This window comes from Callionymus lyra, chromosome 4, assembly GCF_982586985.1.
Source record: "Callionymus lyra chromosome 4, fCalLyr1.hap1.1, whole genome shotgun sequence".
Classification (NCBI taxonomy): domain Eukaryota; kingdom Metazoa; phylum Chordata; class Actinopteri; order Syngnathiformes; family Callionymidae; genus Callionymus; species Callionymus lyra.
The window spans coordinates 13,792,600-13,817,633 of record NC_141821.1 but is presented as its reverse complement, the minus strand read 5'-3'; the positions used below and the strand labels follow the sequence as shown (position 1 = coordinate 13,817,633).

At 38.4% G+C, this 25,034-nt stretch overlaps 1 protein-coding gene across 2 annotated transcripts in view; it reads right to left on the bottom strand.

Moving 5' to 3' along the window:
- adarb2 (adenosine deaminase RNA specific B2 (inactive)) overlaps window positions 1-20,885 on the bottom strand; it is a 166,266-nt gene extending 145,381 nt beyond the window's left edge. The window contains exon 1 of one of the 2 annotated variants that reach the window (XM_087788817.1): window positions 20,598-20,885. In XM_087788817.1, coding sequence (XP_087644943.1) covers window positions 20,598-20,700 — 103 coding nt within the window. In that variant the 5' untranslated portion in view covers window positions 20,701-20,885. The remainder of the gene's footprint in view (window positions 1-20,597) is intronic. The other variant, XM_087788816.1, reaches the window with a different exon arrangement.
- Between the last annotated feature and the right edge of the window lie 4,149 nt (window positions 20,886-25,034).

The following is a 25,034-nucleotide window of genomic DNA, read 5'->3' as shown; positions in this document are numbered from 1 at the left end:
AACAACAGCTTGAAATTACATGGGAATAATAAGCAAGAGTCGTTACTATTTTCTATTTGGTGACATGAATCTCGACCCCTCTGTTGCCAAACAGAATTCTGCTGAGAGAAAACTGCAAGAGTTTCTGCCCACACAGTCTGTGGCAAATTTACACCATAATTCAAATAAAACCATAATTACACTGTGCCTTCGCCTCCAACGAGCGTCGGTGATAACATCCTGGCTGTCAGGTGTAAACAAGGCTCACAGTTGCACACGAAAGAAAATCAATCAACATCTGTTAATTTATCTCAGGCAGGGAAAACAAATTGAAAAATGGATTGCTTGATGTGTGCTCAGTAAAAAAGTCTTGGTCGCGATACATCTCAGCACCTGCTTAGTCTGCGATAATGGACATCACTACAGTTTAGCCAGCCGCGCAGCCAATAAGGATCAGATTACCATCTTGGCAGGAGAGCACGGCGACAAGCAGGTGTGGAGGACGGCAGCCAGGAATATGAAGCAGAGCCGCTAACTGGGAAGTCAGTTCAATTAATGGACATTACTTATGTGCCCAAGAGCAAAGCACAGGGCTTCTATGAATGTGGTCCAGATCACTGGTCGTGCCTGAAAACTTCCGATAGTTGTGTTAACTCTTTTCCATTGAAGAGAAGCCACCATCACTAGCTTGTTCTTGTTCATACACTCAGACTCATATATGTGTAATTTATTCATGAGCTTGAATACTTTTTTAAGACCTTCCTTTTTTTGTACGGGGTTTACTCACTTGACTAATCAAAGCATGAGAAATGTTTTTTAAACAGTCCTTATTCCCAGGAATAGTCCGGATACAACCCAGAGGAAGATCATTTTGTAGCCTCTTGTGTTTGAAAATGTATTCTTCGGTCAAATTTAACCACTTGTTGGCAAAAGTCTGCACACTCTTGAGTGTCTTTCTTGTCCAGCAACACTTTGGTTCTGTTAATATTGCTATGTTTTGGAAACCCAAAATGATATAATGCTAACATGGCCTTGACGTGAGGACGCCTAAGAACTTTCACCAGCTGAGGCCTAGGTTTCTACCCATATTTTGTTTTCACAAGAGCCAACAATATGTAATTATCATCTTGGCAGAGGTCATTCCACTTCCCCCTTTACTATCTTTGGAACTATCTGGCTTTTAACATGGATGAAAAATGAGCCAGTCATTTGACAAAAAAATGCCGCCTCACATGTTGCCATGTTTTAAGAATATACTCCTAAAGCGTAGAGGATCTGAGGATCTTAAAGTGACAAATTGTAAGTTCTGTAATGGTGTCTCTGGCTCCCCCCAGTGTGAGAAGATTATAGCTGTAGTGTTGTGGAACCTAGGTCGTCACATACAGCAGTGTTCCACAACAACAGGGATGGGACCGGTACTGGTTCACGAGGCATTCATTTATTTTGTGCTTATTATTATTGTCTTTAAGATGTTTCATGTTGAAAAAATATACATTTTATCCAAAGTCATGTGGTTCTTGACATGTCAAGATACTATTTTTTCAATTCAATTATATTCAGGGAATCCAGCCCAGGGCTCAAGCTGACTCAGCGTTATGGTGAGAAGTGTACTTATGCACTTAAAGGTTTTTGCAGGTCATGCCTTTTTATTGTATCTGTAGGCCAGTCCATGAAAATAATGCTGACATTAAGCTGGTCCAGGGTGCAAAAAAGATTGGTGACCATTGACACACGAGACAGCATTTTCTCTTTGATTAGCAGTTTTTAAAAAACATTTGTTTTATGTCATTAAAATAACAGCCAGCCAAATCTACTAAATGACTTATATAATCAAACCAATCATTTAAAAAATTGTTTTTTAAATATCATGAACATGTCAGCTAATGCTACTTTCTCAACATGATTTTGGCCACCTGGTAAGTTGGGAACTTGGACATTTAAGGTATTTTTAAACAATACGTTTAGGAAACTTAGCTAGCAAAGTGTAATAACGGCACATTACTCTAGTCTCTTCTCTCACAAACGTTCCCGGAGAAATGATCCAGGTTTTATAACATAGCATTTTGTCTGAGTGGGTGATATTCAGGGCAGCGGTTGAGTATCTCTTGTATTAAAAAAAAGGAGGTGCTTAGAGCTAACCAGTCTTCATTACAGGAGTCTAATGAGTGGGAATGAAAGACAATTAATCTATTTGCCATTCAGGCTTGGCTGGCTCTTTATTGTAGCCAGACTAATGATAATGCATTCTCCAGTCGAACAAAGAGACCCAGGCCTCATTTAACACTCCTGCATGTGTCACTATCATGAGGTCTGAGAGAGAGAAAAACTTCAAATGAAACACTGACAATTCTAATATCTACAGAGGTTTGTTGTCTTAATCAACTGCTGACGCGTTCGTCTCTCCATCTTCTGAGGATGGTTTCATGTATTATATGCATTATTCAACACTCGTCCACTTCTAGCTTTCGTAATGGATACTCAACATAATTGAGGGTCTTTCATGAACTCAATTGTGGTCTTACTTCAGAGCCTTGAGGACATCATTGGATTCCTATACATGTGCAGTTTGTTACATAGATAAAACCAGTGCAGATTCTTACGGAAACTGTTAGAATCTGAAGCTAATTTTCACTTCACTAGTTGCATCACTTGGACCTTCTAAGCTTGAGTCTGCTACTGCCATTAAAGCTGCACTACGTAAGATTCAACAGATTTGTTTCCTTCCCCCAGGGTGTCATGTGGGATTTTTTTGTCAGAATATCTACATCAGTGTCAATAATGATCTTGTTTTATTTATGAGACTCAAACCTTGAACAGATCTATAAATAAAGCACAATTAAGAGTGGGATCTTTAGCTTTTTCCCCATTATTTAATATACAGTTTGATTATACACAGTTTGAGTACAACCTGCTATCGCCTGGGTACAAGAAATATATTTATTTTTTAGCTGAGGAAGGGAGGTGAACGAGTTAGTTGAGGTTTTTCAAGTGATTTAAGTCCGTGAGACATTAAGATCAGCTGTACACACAGACAGACCAACTGTTTAATACATATGGATGAATTCAATACAGTACATACACACACAAAGTGCTTGACAATCCCAGAAGACAAATGTTACTGTGACCTCTCTGTGAACCAGCTGGCCCTGGTGTGTGATAACTCATGACCTGCTGGACAGATGGAGAATCCATCTCTGGGTGAGCGTGAATGTGATGATGAACGAGCTTGGCCGCTGTTATTTAGATAGCCCTGAAGTCACGGAGATGACAAACTGCCCACACCGAGAGCTGGTCTCTGCTTATACCTACTTTTTATTTAACTACAGGCCCTGGAGGGAAGTACCTGACTCAGAGAAAGGATCACCTAGAACCCATACTATTATGCATGTGTTTAATTTGCATTAATGTGCACATTCACTTGAAAACCTTACTGTTATTTAAAAGAAGAAATTCTCACATTTTGCAACATTTAATTCATTTTCCACACCTGATTCCCTTTGCGGGAGCTTGCACCTATCCCAGCTACTTCGGGAAAGAGGCGGGGGACACCCTCAACAAGTTACGTTTAAGTCTGTTGCTGGGCACACAGAGACACAGAACTACTCAGACAAACGCACACCTAAAGACAATTTAAAAGTCTCCATCAAACTCTCATTTTGTGCTGGCGAGGAGCTCAATCCTTTTGGAGGGACTCAAAGTAGAGCCACTGCTTCTCCACAATAAGGGAACTTTGTAGGACACCTCCTGGATTATAGGCATGTTCAACTGGGAGGAGAAACAAGGGCAGAAACAGGAAACAGTGTTCTCTAGAGATGGTTTGATGAAGCTTCATGAAGCAGTGTCATTATTTTCAGAGCTCACTAGATGGCGGTCTCTGAACTTTTCCTTTGTTTTGAACAACTTTTCTAATTGAACATCATTTTTTAACTGACCTACTGACCTCTAAACAATATGAAACTGCTTCATGAAGCTTCATCAGACCCAGGCTAGTGTTCTCTTAGAACAGTCAGAATAGAAAATATAGCTTTTTCCTCCGGCCAATATCCCTGCACTCCCACTTCAAATAAGCATAAGAAGATGAACAGATGGAAAGTACCTGCTTACCAGTCAGTTCTCTTAGTGTAACAACTGATTAATGCATACATTCCTACAGTATATGGTGCAGTGATCTTGATGCTTTGGTAGAGGAGGAAGAAGTTTTCGAAAAAAGGCCAACATGCTTTTCCATTTTTCTTTATTGTCTTTATTTGTTAACCATCTGACGAAATATATATATATTTCGTATATATATATATATATTTAATAATCCATTAATACATTGATCAATTAATCAGTCAAATCAAGCAGTTCTTAAATGAGCACTTTGACCAATCAGTCTCACGTTCTGTAAAGATTTCAATTTGTACTTCTATGTCTCGTTGTTGTCTACGTCTCAGTCTGTCTGTGAGCTGTGTGGCGCAGCTTGCTAGGCTCGGTTGCTATGCGAAACGTCTTTCCGGCGCGCTGATTTACATCGGCTCAGTTTGTACACGGAAGTAAGACTAACTTATGAGCTACTCAAACACTGGTGATCCGGTCACGCATCTCTTTCAACCCTTGTTGTCAGTACTTTTCATCTCGTCTCAGTTGTATTCAGCGTTCCTATAAGATCGTGGAACTTCCAAACAAGCGTAAACCTGTCTGTCTTCGCCGAATGATAATGATAAATAAAAATAAAAAGTTGTAAGCGTCAGGTGATTTATAAACTGTTATGTGTGTGTGTACAAGGAGGTGGGATTTAATATTGATTTGGTGATATCCCGAAGCGCCGGCGACTCCTCTCTGATGTCGCTCAGTTACGCCGGAAACTGATGCGAGTCCCCCGCATAAGTGATATTTTTCTCCGGTCATGTCGGCACCCAAGCGCGGAAATAAAAGAAAGGGAAATATTGCATCATTTTCCTTTTTTAAACCCCCGGGACTCCCCTACAGTACTCGCTCATGCTCTCGACTGTGCAGGAGTGAAGGAAAAAATATCGCAATAATATCGATATCGTAATTCAAGACACCAATATCGCACATATTTCTAATATCGTTTAGCCCTTATATTCATGGTTAACTGCTGTCTCAGGATGAACTAGCAACCCTTCACTTTTATTTCCCAATAATGTATCAGTCTTTCTTTCAATCACGGCTTGTGAACCGAGTCTTCTCGTAAAGTTTATTTGGGAAACAACAGTAAAATGAAAAAAGAAACTGTGACAAAAGATCATGATGTTCTGGTCGTTAATCTCCAGAGTCATCCTGATCCTGCAGCAAACACGGTCGTTCAACAGATTTTCACATCAGAGCTGTTTTACCTCTCCCAGAGACGGATGATGTTTGTGCGAGGCAGCAGTCTGGTTAATTATGATGCGATTGAAGCAATTTCCTATGAGAGTGAATAAGAGTTATTGTTTGCTAATGAACCGTTATTTAGTGAAGACATTATGGACTAAAATTGGAAGGAAAAGAGTGCCAGGAAATGCAAATGACTTGAGGATCTGCATGTTTTTATGATTCTGGACAGAAATAGAGGGGTTACATCTGACTTTTATCCCTATCTAAGGTCATGACCAATCCACCGCAATAACAGACTCAAAGGTCAAGAGTCAATACCCCCTTAAATATAAGGTGAGGATGTATGTTATCTATGAGATTTAAATCCAGCTGGTTATTTCTACTGAGAAGGTTGAATCTCTTAGGGACAGTTAAGGAAATGTTGTGGGTTTCTCTGTCAGGTTCTGGAAAGGAACCACCGGGAGGGATCAGAGGGAGGGTTTATATTTATCAACTGGCATATTGACAGCTCTCGCTTAGCAGCCCCAGGAGGATGGAAAATGGGTGATTTGTAACTTCCTACATCTACTAAACCCACATTTTTAGAAGGGATACTTGGTTAGATTTGGAGCTGACAATAATCCTATGAACCAATTAAACAACCCGACGATGGTAAAGATTTGAGTTAAGTTAAGATTATGATCTTTTTAGTTTTGAATTGTTTTGTAAGTCATTTAAAGTTTGGTTCAAACACTAAAAGAGATGATTCAAGCTGTATGCTGTTATATAAAGTTGTGATGATTTACCATGCTTTTGACTAAAATAGGTGTTTTTACTGTCTTAAAAGTAAAGTAGCTTCAAAGCTGACCTGCAGGTCAATTTGGTTTCAATCCAATTTCCAGTCGGTAAACAAGCAGAAACTATATGTTTTTGTCACTTTCCAGATGATTGAAAACACATTTCAGCGAAGAAAACCATTTGGAGACCGAGATGATACAGAAAACCTCAGACTCACTACTTTTAAAGCTACTTTTGTATTATGAAGATGTTAAAAGTAATCCGACATGATTTGTTCAGCAACTAATAAAACAACTAATTAAAATAAAGACCCAAAGTGTTTATTAAGAGCCAACTGTCTCATTCCAGACTGAATATGAACTAGTAATTCAATTTGCATCAATTTAACCTTTTGGAAACCATATCATCATAACATTACACTGCCTTCTTTATATTTTTGGATTCATTTGATTTGGTGTCCTGTGATTGATATCAGACTATAGTTTTAAACCATCTACCACAAGCTCAACATTGATTCATTTTGAGAACTCCTACAAGCATTTGCACACAAAAAATATGTTTGCAAAGTAAATACATTCTCATGTTTCACTTCAAAGTGAAGCAGCAGTTTCATGTGAGAAGACACATTTTGTAAACTTTATCTTGCCACAGCATTGTTTGTGCATAGCATATACACTGCTTTCGTTCCTCTCTCGGCTGCTGTCCATTAGCAACTATGTGCGCTAGCAGTGTTGTTGTACTGGGCTTGATCAAAAGTTCAGGAAGAAGTCTAGATTTGAAGAAAATATGACCAAAACTAAGAGTATTATTGGTTGATACCCAAAGTTTGCTCTGTAATAATTTAATTGACATGTCCCCTATGGGAGTTGTGATATAAAAACACTTTTGTTGGGTGTAATTACCTTAATTTAGGGTATTGACTGTTTGATCTCAAGAGACATGTTTTTAATATTGTGAATTTATATACTTATAATACATTGTTATATCAAAAAGAAAACCATAGAAATAATAAACTTGAGTAGTATTTAATAAAGAAGAATATTGTGTTGAGATTTCTCTATGAGATAGAACAAGAATACATTTCCTCCATGATTAGAAACTAAGAAACGTCTTATTTCCAACTTCTAACTGATTTCCAACGTGTCTAAATATCCAAAAGAATTAGAATTGTATTGTGTTACTTGTATATAACAAGCACATGTCATTCCAGCTTGATTAAACATTTATGAATCTGGATTTCACAGACATCATACTGAGACGTAATCGTCTGTTGTGCTCTAGTTTTTGGGTCAAATAAGCAGCCTAATAATGATCATAGGAAATGACTTCATCTCAGTGTGAAGTTTCTGGAAATACAGAATGCTCCATTATCATCTTCTGAATTGTCCAGTTACTCTCTGTGCCTGTGTCTGACGCTTCCAAGTCTGTGTTGAGCATCATCCTGGTGTTTGATGTCTCAGATGAAGCTGACAGTCGGATGGAATCCTTTGGAGTCAGATGTCAGGAAGATAATAGCTGCATCACAGAGAGGTCACCGCGTAGACCAGAGGTCCACATTTTATTGTGATGGCATTTTTGCACGGAAACATTCACATCCTCCTACTGAGGAACCATTCTCTCCCTCTCTCTCTCTCTCTCTCTCTCTCTCTCTCTCTCTCTCTCTCTCTTTCTCTGTCTCTTCTTTTTCTTTTACAGCTGATGGACCACTTAAATGTAAGCCTCAAAGGTCAGCAGGAAGTATTATCACCGCAATGAGGGTCGTCTTCATAAAACCATGTTTCCAGTTTGTCCTCACGCTACTTGAAAGCAGACTGTCAGTGATCTCACTTGTTTCTTACAGATGTCCACCATATATTTGACATGATTTTGCCTCAGTTCATGACTAATGTCTTAAGTACTTTGACCTGCCATTTTAGCTGAAGGCATTAGCTCAATTATGTGTAATTTGAAATACCTTGTTTTAATGAATAATAGAGGAAAGATACAATAAAATACATTTGTAAAATAAAGTTACAGTAGACCTTAACATTTTTTACATCTTTATTGTTGTGGCAGTAACACACTTTCGCTTCCATGACTAATTATTGTTTAATCTGATGCGGCTTCAGTGTGGCGTTACATAAATACTAACTAACAACCTTACACATTTCCTTCTGTGTGAGATTTAAGAGTTTGTTTTTTGGTTGAAAGCTTTACTGACAATAGCGTTAGGAAGAACACCAAAACCATCAGAGATGTTAAATCATTTGTTGGAAGTTAATTGTATCAAGATCAGGGGTTTTATTAAAACAATTTTCTTGTTTTAGTCCAAGGAAAGTTGGTTTATTACCTTATGTTCATTCAGCACGCTTTCATGATAAACCTACTTTTATCAACTTGTTAACCAGCATCACCGATTTAGAAGATGTCAAATTAATATTCACTAGTCTTGTCTCTTAGATATTACTTCTGAGGTTTTAGTCCTTCATTCAAGACGACTCTGCATCTGAGCGGATCCCTCTTTATGGCCCTTGAATAGGGTTTTTTCATAGCAACAATGTTTATTGTGGTGAAGCCACTCAGTCCCTAACATCATCTGAGACCCAGGAGTGAGTTTTAGGAGTTGTAATACTCTTAAAATTATGTTTATTAATCGTCTTGTGTTATCGTAAAAAGAAGAATACAAATATAATCGGTTTGATTCAATACTGTATTGTGCTATGTCACCTCTAAAAGTGACCCATATACCCAATGATGCGTTTACTGACCACATACTGGTCATAAAAAGAAAAAACATATTTTACTCCCACATCTAGGAAGAGAAAAAGTTGAACCAAAAAAAAAAACGCTATAAAAACCTTGTGTGTTCTATAAAAATATGTTTTTTGGGTTGATTAATGCAGTCTAGTCTCTGTCCTTCATGCAAGGAAACACAGGTAGCCTCGGGTCCAGCACACCCTTCACAATTCACCATGAGAACCAACAGCCTTTTTATTGGAAGAGAGTCTGAGGATGAACTAGAATGATCCCATCATAGCTAAGTAGTCAAAGCACCATGCTTGAACAAACAACTCCACCGGCCCTCAATGTATATTCAGGGCATATTTACTCGGGACCAAATAGACGCCAAGGTCTGAATGGATGGGTGATTAAAGTGCACAGTTATTAAGTCAACCCACCTCAAGCTGTACAAATCAAAATCTGTGCCTCTGCAAAGAAAAATATACACACAAGCCCGTGATGATTTAGATACTTGGAAAACAGGAGTTTACCTTACAGATTTGCCTCACGGCGACTCGAGCTCATACATACTCGTCCACTGACGAGAAACGGTGGTGGTGATATCCTGAACACCAGACATAAGTAAATGCAGGCAAAGATATTTTTTTAAATACCTTTTAAAGGATTTGCAAGATAAGCCTGCCGGTCTGCGAGTAGGAGCCCTGAAAGGTTGCTGGAATCCGTGGATGAGAGAGGATTTAGTGTAGTGCTGGCGAAGGCGAGGGAAAGCGGTTATTTAAAGCTCACATGTGAGCAAAATCGTCAAGCAAAGAGGCAGTTATTATGGATGTGCTCATCATTATCAATGGGCTAATCTGCCATTAAGCACTTCCAACACAAACACTGAGTCATTAGACGCTGGAGGAACTGGTGTTTATCATGTGCTGTGAATCAAATGGCATCAGATCATTTTTATGATGAAGAGCATCACTCATGACCTCTTATTTACACGCACATTCACATGCAGGGGATAAGAAGAGAGCTTGAGAATGCTTGTGTGCAGGAGGGGTTTTGTCTTTGTACTCTCACAATGCGGTTTTTATAGGAGACTCTTATGATGATGAATCCATTAGCTGGAAATTCACTTGAATATGTTCCAGATAGCTTCACAAGTTCTTCTTATGGCTTCTTCTTCTTCACAAACACAGACTGAAACTTGACTGAAGACACCGCTTTCCACCTCTTGAATTTCCCCAAGTCGACTATCAACCTGTATGTTTTTGGATTATGGGAGGAAAACAAACTCCACACAAGAAGGGTTGCAAGTTGCCCCAACTGGGAAGCAAACCTGCAACCTTCTTGCTGTGAGGCAATCAAGCTAAACACTATGCCAACCTGTGCCCATATTCATGCTCCATTCCTCCCTTATACTCAACCAAGATACTCATACCCAGCTGAGGAAGGATATCTTCTCTAACCTGACAACATTCCATCTAATGCTGTCTAAGGTCCATTTAGATTATTTAGTTTTAGCTCCTCTGCATTCTTTTGTTTATCATTCCAGCAAAGGTCTAATGAGGAAATAGTATCACATCGTCTCCCAATTGCAGTGATGAGATCTTGAGGATAGCAAGCCTAAGACCAGACATTGTTGCTGATACCAGGCACAGGTCCCGACACTAACAGTACTAATCACACCAAAAGAATCTAAGCAGATTTAAAAACTTACATTTGTTTTTGGTTTCAAGTCTTTATTTAACATTTGAAAAAGTATGAACATTCATGCAGTTATGGTCGTGTATTAATCGGCACGGTTTATTAAAACAACACCTTGCTGATTCACAACACCCACTCTTTCTTGCACCTGAACTCGCCAGACGAGGCACCTGGTGCGCTCGTTCGAAATAACACGAGGTTTCACCTCAAGATATTACTGAAGAAAAACCACTCAGACATTGTGATACTGTATATACTTTTTCAAAATTTCAACTCTTTTTGGGTTTGTATGTTTTCCCTCTTTTAAGCACCTTTTTAAGGCACAGTTTAATCAAAGGCAAATCTCAAAAGCTACATCAGATGAAAACCTAAGACCTTCTGCAACAGAAGACACCCCTGGAAGGTGTATCCCCACGTTTCCACTTCCAAAGTGTAAGCACTGCAATGTTACCGAAGCACAACACTGTTGCTAACCAATGAGATTGTGTTTATCCAATTCAGGAAGTTAGACTTTGAAGTCAAAAGTTTGAGCCTTGAACTATGGTTCACATTTCAAGCTGAAACAACTGGCTTAAGTTAACAAATCAACCACACCATAAGTAGGAAGTTTTCTTCCATTTCTGGTGATGACAGAAAGGCGTGCACTCTGATCTTCAGTAACGCACGTAACACACTTCCACTTCCACACAAAGGTAAACCAGAGGTAACTCTTACTAAAAGGAAATCTCAACTTATTTCCTGTGAATGCAGACTTTGAACCTGATCAGATCCCTTTTCTAAGCACTTTAAACACAAGTGAACAGAATTAACCTGGAGAGGTGGATGGATGGATGTTCTGTATGTTCTGCTTGAGCAGCATCTTAATGACGTCTGCAGGACTTTATCATCCACTTCTTCTCATTTTTACTTGACTGTTTTTGACATTGGAGGTCTTATCTTTCCACGGAGGTCAAAACTACCAGACCGGCGGTACACCATGTCTGCTGCCAAGAAAAGAAAAAAAAAGGAGACTGCTCTCTGCTGACTGTGCAAATATTCTACTTAAGATCTGTCGACCTAAATATTATATATTAATTGGATAGAAAGCAGAAATTACGATGATGTATGTGTCAATGTCTTCCTGTGATCTCTCAGTCCTACAAAAGCGACGCGCTTCCTAGGTGGTTAAGGTGTAGGATTCTCCGTGACCTCTAGAGAAAACACTTGAGTGGACCCCTCATGTAAAGCACTCCGTCTTATTAATGGAAATTAATGCAGTTTGCAGCTCATCCCTCCACGTAGCCAGTCGCCCCCCCTCACCCGCACATGGAAATAAGACGTGTCTGTTCTTAGCTAAAGTCTCCTTCATTAACGTTATCTCAAATAGGCACCCAGAGTGATGGCGGAAGAAGGGACGGCATGCGCCTAAGCCGCTTCATCCAATTTCATAATTCCATATGAGGCAGAGTATCACTGTACGCTTTGTCAGCACCAACATTGTTGGTGTTATGGGCTCTGGGTGATGCATTTTCACATGTTTTCATCCTCCAACTGAAGGAGCAACACATACTGAAAATAACAATAAACAATTAACAAGAAAATGAATAAAGGTTTATACATTATTAACACAAACCTTGACCATGATTTACATTTTGCTACCTACAGTAAAAGTTACGTACTGCTTTCTATTGCTAGTCAAAATGTTTATAGTTTATTTGGTAAAAAACAAAAACAAAGAATAAATGAACTACACATCTATTTTACATCCTGTTGTTATGTAAAAATATGCAAAAGTTAACTTGAACGCTCAACACTTTAAAAAATATTTACCCAATTATTTCTAAACCTATTTTTTGCCAGGCAAGATTGAGTTTTCTGACCTTCAAAATACAGAAAAGTTAGATAAAAAGGTATGTGTTGTGTCGGTGTTCACTGGAAAGAAAAAGTAAATAATAACAAAGCGAACCTTATTAGATTAAAAAAGCAATATATATTTGATCAGCACATCCTTTCAGGTACGATGATTAAAGATTCACGGTCTTCATTTAATTGCCGTCTAATTTAGAAAGATAACGTTCTACATTACCATCATGAATTTTTAAGCACATCTGCTGCTGCATGTATTAGTAATATCAAGGCATAAACAAAACAAATACAAGCTAGCATGTATGTTTGTGCTGTAATAAGAGACATCACACCGGCGGACTTGAACGTGTGAGAAGATGAGAGGGAATAAAAAAGGCAGGAACGGAGGGAGCAGAAAAGTGGGGAGAGCGAAAACAATCCTGCGCTACAGTCTCGGGGTATGATGACTCAGGACGACGAAACAGTTAGAGCTAATTAGGATCATTAAACGGACAAATGTTTTGCCTGCAAGACGTGAAATGTGCTTTCACTGAGCTAGCACATTTTTAGGTTGGATGTGAAAGCTTTCCTTGGATGCAGTGAGAACTTCAAGAGCTGATTTCTTTCTTTCTCTTTACTCCTCTTTTTGTGTTTTTCTTTGATGGCATTGGTGATGATTTTTGACACAATCCATCAGGGGCAACCTTTAAAAAACATTACGAGTGAATACAAGAATGGGGAACAAACATATTAACTATTTATAAGTTAATTAGCCAATTATTAACCATTAAAAAGGACCATATGGTGCACATGACAACATGATAATAAGGATTTCCAGCTGAGCGAAGAATTAATCACAGAAAATAAAAAAGTAATGACTTTAGTGAAAACTAACTTATCTTTATTATTATTCATCTTAGTTTGTCTCATGTTTTATCTTTTAGAGTTTTTAAATCTGTATGTATTTTTACAGTGATTTTTCAAGAGCTTTGTGACAATTTACAAATAACTATTTCTTACTTATTATCCCCTTATTTGGTGCAAGTACAATGACTGTTTTTTTTTTTTAAAAAGAAGCAAAATAAGCATTCGTAATCGTGAATATGCCCTGTAATTACACTGTGAATACGTTTAGATAAGTATAAATTATAACAGTCTAATACTACTGTTTGCTGCGACGGGAAAAAACACTCTAGTGTGAGGTTTTAGAGTAATTTAGAGTAATAAGGACGCTATTAATACTTTCATAGTTGTGCTTACTTTAATAGTAAGTTACTTCTCTCATTTTACTTATACCTATGAGGGGGGTGTATATGGAGAAGCAAGTTTTCACTAAACTTTAATGACTTCTTTATTAGGGTAGAAAATAGTCACAATGAGCAAGGAATGAGTCAGTACTTTATAATGGTAAACAAGTGGCCAATTGTCACGTTAATACACATATGAATAAGTAACGTATTAATATGTGTTTCCCCATTCTTAAGTGCTACCTTGAATGGATACTTTAAAACACACATACAGTATATATATATATAAAACAGAATACAAGCAACACCAAATTCTCTGTTCCTCACACATACTTGAATATCACAACATTCACACATGACTAATGCGGCGTATGTTCAGCTGTGAATTAACACCTTGTGTTTCGCTTCCAAATTAAACACAAAACAAGCTAACAAACATTTCTTCCTGCTATGATACAACGACAAACGAAACGAGACACGTTCTTTTTTTTTCGAGGCACTGGTGGCGTGTCCGGCGGGCTCGACACACACGCTGATAGAAAGCGATCTCGCTGCTGACTCGCCGTGCTACATGTACATTTATGAGTGCTGACAGTTAGCTGCGAGCGGCTCCGACACACCAGCAAGGAAGAGAAACATCAACCGTCGACGCAAACAGCGGCGAGACACGCACACGCACAACATTTTCGGCCGCACAAAGAACAACCCCGGAGTTCGGCGGTTGAAATGTCAGGGTTTAATTGTTCTCCTGTCGACCACGATTACAGCGAGTTACATCAACTCTTTGACCAACGCGTTGTGAACGATTCGGTTTGGTTCCAAAACAGATCGTCGGACTCTTAAAACCCGGACTCACCTGACCAGTGAGTGTACGAGACATAAGTCGGCGCGGGAGGTTAATGAGATAACAGCTCATTATGCTAAGTTGTTCCTGCTTTTATTTCCGTGGTCATTTCATTAACCGTCCTCCAGAGACCGACCCTTTCCACCGCCTTCAGCTAAACACTCTCTCATTCAGAGGACGGCATGTCCTAAACTGCTGCCTCCTAGTGCCGCTACCTTTAATCAGTGACTGTAAATTCTGGCAGCCGAGCGAGCGGCGCCGCACTGTTCCATCGACGCTGACCTTCATTAACCTGATAAATGCCAGCAGTGTTTTCCCCCCGCAGCTTAAATGCGTTTATCAGCACAAACACAAACAAATGTAACAGAGGTTTTAAAACCAAAGCCGTACATGAGGGGACACTTTCGGAGCCGGTCCATCGGGAGACGAAAAAAAACAGTTTGTGTCCAACAGAAATGACAAACTGGAGGGACGCCGGTGTTTGGTCGAGACAAGCAAAGTTCTCGAACACGACAGAAACGGCATTTGTTTAATTTGGTTTCAGGTTTAGTTACAGTTACGACCAAAAGAAAAACAAAAAAAGGGTTGGAAGAGGCAGAGTTGAAGATGCTCAGGTGTGACGAGGAAGGGAGATATTTAAAATATGAAGTCATTTGGAGTCAAAGGTCAAGGAAGTCAGATGGAGAGTTTCCAACTTAGAGTAAGTAAGTAAGTAAGTAAGTAATATTTATTTATATAGCGCTTTTCCAGACCAGGGTCACAAAGCGCTTAAACAATCAAAACAACACTCAAAAAAGTATATACTTTAAAGATCAAGATAGTAGCAGCTAAAAGTAGACGATGGATCATCTAGAGTAGGAGAAGAATAGGACCTGTCAAGGGAAGAGAAGACAAAACTGACAGCAGTCGTCACATTCACTTCTTAAGCAAAATATTAGGAAAATGTAGAAGGTGGGAAACAATATGAAAGATGAATGCTCACTTTTTAATGTGTCGAAAAGTCTCTATAGAGACACTATAGAATTATTATTTATCAATAATAATAGTGTTGCAGCTGCTGCTTTGTTTTCTATTCTCCTTTTTCTTTGGTTTGTCTTTATTTTCTATTGTATACATGTGTTCCTTATCTTTTATATGGTTTTAAAATGTTATTTATTCTTTATTAGAAAACATTCAAGCAATTCAGAAGCAGCAAGATAAAAAAGAGTTAGAGAAGTTATTTGTTTAAAAATCAGATTACATTTGGAAGCGAAACATCAATTAATTAATTAATTAATACTTGACTCAATAAAGGTTTAAATATAGTTTTGACTAGAACATTAAATCAAAATAATCAATGTAATTTTATGTTGTACTGGAACCTAAGGAGTTAAAGCCAATAAAAATAAACACAAACCAAAATAACCTGATAAAAATAGTGTTAACTGGTCTTTTCCCATAAAGTTTGTTTTTACTCCAAAGAGTAAAAAGGTCACAAGAGCATTTAATGGCACGTTAAATTACATCCCATATGTAAAATGAATAGGTTTATTATTGTTTTATTAATTTAAATTACAGCTCACAACACTGAGTCTACAATGATAACCTGTGAATGATTAAATAAAAAAATATATTTTCACGTCAATCGTCAACACAAGCTATTGTAAAACAACCCACTTAGCTAAAGAGAGTCCTCTAGATCTAGTCCTAACTATCTCGGTGACAGAATTGTAGAAGTACAAACAGAAGCTCTTGTGTTTTAAAAGTCATAATCAGCCGATCAATGTCCGCAATTCAAAAAAAATCAATCCCACTAAATATAATTTGATTAGGTGGAAAACAAGTGTCAATAATGCTGGAGATACTACAATGACATACATACGTGTCGCTCCTTACGCACACAAACCTCACACTCTTCAAGTAAGCACGAACAAATTAATTTCACATCAAATTGACATAGAGTTTTCACACATGCAACATTTACTCGTCAATATAAGATAATGCCCCGGAGTTCTATCTTCCCCCCGCTGCATTCAACCATGTGTTCACACTGTGTTCTGATATTGTGCAGCCTCACAGGTGCTATAACGCTGATCTAAAAAGAAAAAAAAAAACATAAATCTACCGGGACAATGAAACATTCTCGTCCCCAGGCCAGCGCAGCACAATGAGCTTCCATCAGCTCTATCCACATATTTGGACTGTTTGTACCAATGTAGCAACAGTTTTCCTTCACTCTCTGACAGTTTTTTTTCCTTCTCTCCTTTATGCCTGACATATCTGATGTTCCATCGATTGATTCAGCATCCAACATGTCAAAACATTCTTCTTTTTACACGCCTGATGAAACAGATGTACTAGGAGACGATAATGATGAATGGTTTCTTTAGCTCGACTGTACGACATTCCTCAAGTAAAGAAGAGTTTGTAATGAACTTTTCTTTTTCTGCATCATGTCGCCTGCATTCACCGAGGCAACTAGACTATGACGGCGTCAAGACATGCACAAGCTCAAGTGAATAATATCTATGTTATCACAGAAATATGCACACATCTAGTGTGTCTACGTTTTTTAATGAACGTTGACACTACGTTAACAAGATCAACTCAATTATTTCGAGTCCCTCACTGTGCAAATGTTAGCGCTAATTAAGTGAATGTTGGCTGAGAAACACTGACTGCCTTTTAGTGAATTAATAAGTGGAAAAATGTACTTATAATAGTTAGAAATGGCTTCAACGTTTTTATATCCTAAAACAGATCAACGTGAATTTAGAGTTCTCATGCATTTACAGATCCATGGAAAACATTTGTAGAAGGACGAATAATTCTCAGGTCGTTTTAAGTTTGTTCCTAATCTGGATTTTTATTAAAGTACAATATTTTACAGATGTAATTGCAATATGGAGCGGAAAATCTTAAAGGTAAAGCTATGAATGAATTTCTTATCAAGATTGTCCACAATTTATTTTAGTTTTTTTTCTGTAAAGAAAGAAGAACAAAATTTCCATCTAAGAGTTTCAAGATGAAAAAGGACGAGGACATGTTTTTACAAAAAAGTAGGTTTTTTGTGAGGTTTTCTCGCTGCAATATCCAGTAGAGGACGGGTCATGGATTGCTGGTGATGAACCGACTCAGCCTTTTGTAGCAGTTCCAGCCACACGTGGCTGTTGTGTCTCACTTTAATTGCTCTTAAAATGCAAATATTATTATTTTCCTCCAATCTTTTTTTCCAGCTACACCCGACAAAATGTGGTTGAACGACAACCAATCCCAGCTTCCTTCCACAGATAACTCTTTTATTCAAGATTCAAGAGCAGATTTATTTGCCAGTACATATTGATATATATATATAAATATATAAATATACATTGAATTTTTCGTGGCTATCAACTTCTTCAGAATTGGTTGAAAAAAACAAATAAACACAGTGCAAAAAAAACATCAAACAGTGCAATAAATGGAGTATAAATGACGTGGTGGTAATTATCTGTTCATGAGTGAAAACAAAGAACTGCTCACCAATAAAAAACTAAAATGGTAATTTTCTGAATTATTTTGTTACTTAAATTCCATTGAGATGTTTGAAATTTTTGGTTTGGATTTTTTTCCCCACAGAGAAAATGATATAATCTAACAATATGGCTTATTTCTTTAGACTTAAGACTATAAATATGTCTTTATCATATCTATTTCTTTACCACACTGTAAACTACGAGTGATTGAAATAACATTTCTTCTTGTCCAAAAAATACACCTTTATGATGAGAAGGGAGCACAACCACAGAATTCAAAAGAAGAAGAAAAGCTGTCTGGGCTCTGAGAAGAAGAATGACGACAATGATGAACACCCTGCTTTTGTCTGGTGCTGACCCGATGTCTCTCCTGACACTGATGCGTGAGCGTGATGACCCTCATCCTTCGCTTCCCTCCCCCCACAGACCAACACGTCACCCCTTTTTCCGAACAGGGTCTTGAAAGTAATTACAACATAAATGATGTGATAGTTTTTCTGGCCTCCCCCCGGGGGGTCATGTGATGATGCGCTGATATACTGTACGCTGAGAGCCCTGGCTGAGAAGCTTGTAAAAATAATAATATTGCCGTAATAACCGCAGCTCGTTTTCCCTTCAATCCACGAGCGGTGAAAAGTCAAACGGTGTCTTTTTTTTTTTTTTGGAAATACCTCAACGTTGACATGAGTTCAAAGGAAAGAGTCGTAGAAATTGATGCACGCCAGCCGACGGTCCCGTGTCCAGATGTCCGGTTTTAAATTTGCTGACAGGGAAATATACGTCATGGACGAAAACCAATCCAATGCTAATCGCCACGAGAAGGCTGTGGTCACAGGCACGTGACCAGAATGGCCGACCAAGAGAGGGCGCTCCAGCCCACACAGTCATACAAAGAAAAAGTCAACGATTGTGTAAGTAAGTAAGTAATAGTCATTTGTAAAGAGGAAACGTCAACGATCGTGTACGGATATTACAATGGATATGAAGAAAAGATGAGTTTAAAAAAATCAAAAAAAATCTCAAGGTGCGTTAAGAGAATATCGCATGGTGACGAATCTCGCAGCACTCCATTTCGCAGCAGAAAATCTCTGCGTCGTCTATTGAAATCCTCTGCCTAGGAGTGTGTGTCTCCGGGACCAGCGGTGGAGAAACAAAAGAATACGTTTAATCCACAAAATGAACTATGTACAGTATTACAGATCCAGATTACATTCAAGAAAAAGAAATGTACACAGCCACCGCCTCCTAAAGACACATTAGAAAAACCGGCCCCTGAAACTGGCCCCTAATGTCCCGTGTTATCAGAATGAATCAACAGCGCTGATGAATTAGCCGCTCGCCACAAAAAGGGCCCGTCGGCTAATGTGCACGCGTCGTGTGAAACTCATATGCAATGCTTAATGTTGTGGAACCAATTCTGTCATTTCCATTATGTAAATACATTTGCCTCAGCACAATATTTTATGTATTGTCTCCCTTGTCTCAATTACTTGGGCTATTAAAAAAAATCAAGAGGTTATGGAAATGAGGGAGCAGTTGTCGGTTCGAGACTGGATGACAAGTGCAAAGTGTTTATGAAAGGCTGGTTGTGTGTTCGGTCGGACACGTCGACACGCCGCCAGCCAGCGTGCGACGGTTTCGCACCGACACGAGTGGAGTCCTTCAGAAAATACAGGAGCGAACGTGTCACTCGAAACTGCGATGGAGGCGGCAATAACTGAAGTGTTCTTTCTGATGATGTGCCAAAACCCTATTTTCAGTATCTGTCTGTTAATTAGCCAAAATGCCAAAACATAAATCCTCCAAAGACGATCTATCTGGAAGTACAAAACGCTCAGTGACATTCCGAGCCTCTTAAATGTCATTTTTGTATTTGTTTCTGAGCGGGGAGTCGAAACAACACGTGGCGGCTTAGAATTGTTTGTCAATTTATCACGTAAATACCATTTTTTAAATATCAAACTTGACGGAAAATTCAAAGTGCTGGGTTTTTAATTGTTTTCACTTTGTTGTTTATTTTGTTGTTCTGTTATTCCTTGTTTTCAACTAAGCGGAAGAACAAAAGGGTGATTGACAGTGAGATTTTTTTTAGCTGTTCTTATAATCTGAACACATATTGAAGCTCCATATAGAACATATAAGCAGAGAGATTAGAAATGAATTGTAGCCTAATATTGCTATATTTGCATTATTAATATCAAAGTGAAAAGTAAAAAAAAGTCTTATTAATTAAGGTTTATTCTGGGTTTAAAATGTGACTTATTTAATTTATTTTGTGAATTAAGGGATCAAGGAGGAAAAGTTTGAAAATGTCTAAATCTATTTGGTTATAATTATAGTTTTAACTATAACTATAATAATAAACAGCGCGTCATTGTTGCCCCATTTAAACTATTTTTGTTTTAAATTTGAATTATTGGATAATAAGGACTGAACTTGAGGTGGAAAAACTTTAACCAGAACGTGACCATAAAATGAATCCATCTAACCATCACAATGCTAAATTATTTTTGATGAATTTTTGGGGGGTATTTTTCACAGTATCCAGATGCGGCGGCGGACGCAGCGGAGTCTCGCCCCGGCTGCGCGCTTCGATGCCCCGCCAAGGTGCGCTCGACCTCTGGCACACAGCGCGTGGAAGAGAAAAAAAAAAAAAAACACCACCGGAATGAAAGAAGTCTGCAAAAAAAGTTGTACCTTTTCTCTTGCAGCGTCTCCTCCGTCTCCTCTTCAGCTTACACTTGAGCGGTCCGCTCTGAGCTCCGGACGTGCGGCTGTTGTTCCCGAGCACCGACGCCATCTGCGCGGCTCGCCTGGCAACTTGGAACCCCCGGCGGCTGCGACTCTCAACCTTGTGTCGCCGGAGCCTCCACGTCTTCTCTGATAACGTCCTCGGGTTTTTTTTTTTTGACGTAGGCGTTTAATTTCAAGTCCTGCCTCCCCTCTCTCCAAAATTGTGGAGGGAGCGCGCGTCTTGTTGCTCCGAACAGCTCAGAGAGTCGCTGCTGAGAGACGCAGCTTCAGCACCACGTTTTCTTTTTTCTTTTTTTTTTTTCCCAGCGTCAGCCTCTTTGGACTCGATCATGCAGGACGTGTGTCTGTTTGCTGCTGAGGTTCCTAATTAGACTCCTGGTTGTCTGGGGAGGAGTGACATCACCAGCTCACTCTCCTTTTTAGTCACTCTGTTCTCTCCTCCACCGACTACACTGACTTCACTCTTGCGCAAGAGGGTCATAGGTTCTCTTCTCACTGACCACAAGAGGGGCCAGAGGTCATCGGAGTAGTTTTTTTTTTTACCAGACTCTGTTGGAACTTGAAAAATCAGAGTCACTTATTCATATCTTATGTTTCCAACAATCATATATCAATATTGGCTTTTTGTGGCCCAGGTTTTTATCATTGAGCAAATACATTTACATCTATATATGTTTTTATGAAGAGTATAAGGAAATTAAGTAAGTTTTTATTATTTTTTCTAATTAAGGGTTCAAGGAGGAAAAAGTTTGAAAATGTCTAAATATGTTTATGTCTATTTTTATATTTCTTTTGTTTATAGGAAACAAACATTGCTTTTGCCACATTTAAACTCTTTTTGTAATCAGACATATAGCTATTATTAAAGGGTTTGTTTTTTTGGCCTTTTTGTTTTTCATTGATCAGATACATCTAAATCTGTATCTATGTTTAAAAAAATAAAATAAAGTTTTCATGCTGTGAAAAATGTACTCGATCTAACCATTGTCTTAGTTGGAAAGTATTGTCTTCCTTTTTAGAGGCAAAAAAAGTTCATTTTAATGTAGCGACTGGAGCTCAGAGGTCTTCATCCAAAAAGTTAACCCTAAAATATCCAAATACCTCCACACTGCTCATCTGAAATGTACATCTTGTATTCTAAGTTGATAATTTTTACCTCATTGAAACCACACAAAAAAAATCTACCAAATAGTAAAGAGCAAGACATTTGTGTTTAATTCTTTACATTTGGTTTTTAGACTCATGAAAATAAAATAAGAATAAAATACATTTCTACATTCCATCATGTGTTTCAATGTGCTAATAAACTAATACAAATTAAAGTACTACCTAAACAAACAAATAAATCATATTAAAATAGTTGAGAGTTTTGCCTGCTTAGGACCTTGGCTCCTGCTAGGGGGTTAGCTGATGTTTCTGAAATAAACTGTGGCTTTGTAACAGCATGACGGGATGGTATGTAGAAACTGAGGAACAGTCATAACTCATGGGAAAAAATAACTTGTATTTATATTTTTAATTGTATAGAGAACAACATTTTAAACATAAAATGAATGAAATGTTTTTTTTAAAGAGAGAGCATTTTGAATGAATATGTTAGTTGCTGACTCTATCTGAAACAAGTCAAAATTTTTCTTAAAGAAACTTGTTAAAAGTGAATTATAGTTATAGCTTATAGGTGAAAATGTTAAGGATGTTCAGCTTATGTTGAATCTTTTGACGATTTCACCACCAACTAGGAAAACATCTTTCGTTTTTTTCTCTCTCACAGCAAAATAAACGTCTGCTCCCCCATCTTTCCTCGCATTATGTCTGTGAAACTTCCTCTGACATCTCTTGATGCCATGTTGTCACACATAAACGCTTCAACACTATGATGTTTATGGTTGTTACATAAAGATGAACAAATCTAGTCCTGAAATTCAAGTTAAACTTTGAACCAACTGAACTTATTTCAAGCTTCTTTCAAGCTCCTGCGGGTCGTGATAAATGACCCACCAGTTTGACTACAAATAAATATTTCTCTGAATGTTGGAAACATTCAGATTGACAGAGGAGGAAGACAGCTGACACTTTTAACCCTCATGGGCAGGTTTGTGGACAAAACTTCAACACCGTGACATTTAGTTTTTTTTTTTTTTTATCGTAACTCAACTTTCTGGAAGAATCGGGCACTGGCTGGAGGTTATTGTTTTGTTGATGTTGCTCCAGCAGCAGGTCAAGGGAGCGCTGGAAAGGAGGCGCTATTGTACCGTGGGACTCGCAGGCTCCGGAGAGACGCGCCGCGACTTCAAGCGTTCGTTCATGCTTGACTCTCTCCGACAGGATGTAAAGGATGAGAATCAACAGCAGTGACACGTTGTTGGTTCAAATACAGTTAGCATCGAAATACAGAAATACTAGCTTAGTGATGGAGACAAGAACATAGTTATATGAATCACGAATATCAATCTACACAATAAAACGCAGACCATGTGTATAAGAAAGTTCGGAGTAGTGAGCAGAAAAGCAGACGGAGTGCACGAATGCTCCTTCGAAGATGCAACACTAATAGACTCAGTGACTCATTCATTCCTCGTGCTATTAGACTGTTTAATTCTGATCTATCTATAAATAGTATGACAGTTACAAGACTGACAAAAGAGACTTAAGACTAGAGTCTGTAGTAGTGATGGTCTGACGAAGCTTCATGAAGCAGTGTCATTATTTTCAGAGTCCACTAGATGGCAGTCTCTGCACTATTTTCCATTGTTTTTGAACCACTGTTCTAATGAAACATCACATCATTTTTAAACTGATGGTGCCACCTACTGACCTCTAAACAACATGACACTGCTTTATGAAGCTTCATCAGACCATTACTAGTCTGCAGTCTAACACCACCACCGCTAACAGCTAGTCTGGCCCACTGTTCTAAACAACATCAACAGGGAGAGTATCTTCCAGGCAAAGAGAGGAACATGAAGAAGTTTGTGATTTTCTGTGCCAGGGGTTTTCAAACTTTGCCTGCCAAAAAGTTTAATCGTCCTGTATCAAAGTAAAATATATATTTGACTATTGCCTGTGCATACTACATGTGCTTAAGTTGCTATATAAAAAAATGTCAACCATTTCCAACTATGTGGCATGTCTGCCTTATTTGCAATTATCTTCGATCATTTGTTATTATCTGTTCTACGACAACCTGATGGCTTTCAGGCTTTTTTTTGGGGGGTCAGGATGACGATGATACTGGAGAGGTCATTTTGCCAGAGGAAAATAATATCTGTTTCTAATCATTTAGCTGCTGAAGCCAAGAACGATGTAAAGATAGACCCATGACTGAGGACAGCAATGATCAAAGGATCCATTAGCTGCTTATGTGAGCGATCAATCAACCAAGACACAAATATTCTTTCACTGCATAATATGATTATCAAATAAAACTGTTGATCCATAGCAAGGTATATCTAACAATTGCAATAAAAATTATTCCTGTTCTAATTCTTAAAAGATTGTATGTTATTTGTCTTCTGTACATTAACTCATCATGCTCTTATGGACAGGAGCAGCTAAAGGAAGCTTCATCTTCACTTCCTGTTCCTTGGGAATGATTAAAAAAAAAAAAACACCACCAGGCAAGGATAGGGTATAAGAGGACTGATATCTTTAAAGCAAGCAGGACAAAAAAACATCCAAGAGCTTTATTAAGCATAAAAAGGCTCTTACAACAGACACAGACAGATCTAGAAAAGAAAAAAAAGTGTTAGATGTGTTTTCTCTTTTACTCCTCGTCAGCTGTCAAATAGCAGAGTTTAGTTTTCATCATTTATTAGTTATTATCTAGTAGTTAATGGTTGTAAGAGAGGTTTAAAAAAAAGTTGTATTCACATGTTTGAAAAATCCTTTTAAAAAGGTGAAATATATCCAAAAAAAAGGCTTCTAACACTGTTTGTATTGGGCTTCCAAAAAGTCACTTTGAGCCTCTGTCATTGAGCGGAAACGTTTCCTCTCAGGCTGGAGGGCAGCAGAGGGAAAAATAATAAGTGGAGAGCAAGGTTGTAGAGGCCGGCCGTCATCTGCCCCGAGGACACCCACAAATATCCATGTAAATTGCAGTTTAAGAGAAATCAATACCAGTGACAAGTTGCCGATGCCACTATCTGGGGCAGTAATGAAGGTGTGCTGGTGGGGGGGCCGCAGTACAGATAAAAGGCAGGGTGGGACGGAGGCTTTACACACATACACATTCATCCAAACACACACACGAAGCAAGGTCAGCTTTTTATTGAACTAAGTGGCCACAAAAAGCTGGAAATCACTTTGACTGACAGGACTTTACTGCGGCAGCACAACGATTGACATTTATTGTTTCTGACAATGCAGGTTTTGTTTACAAAC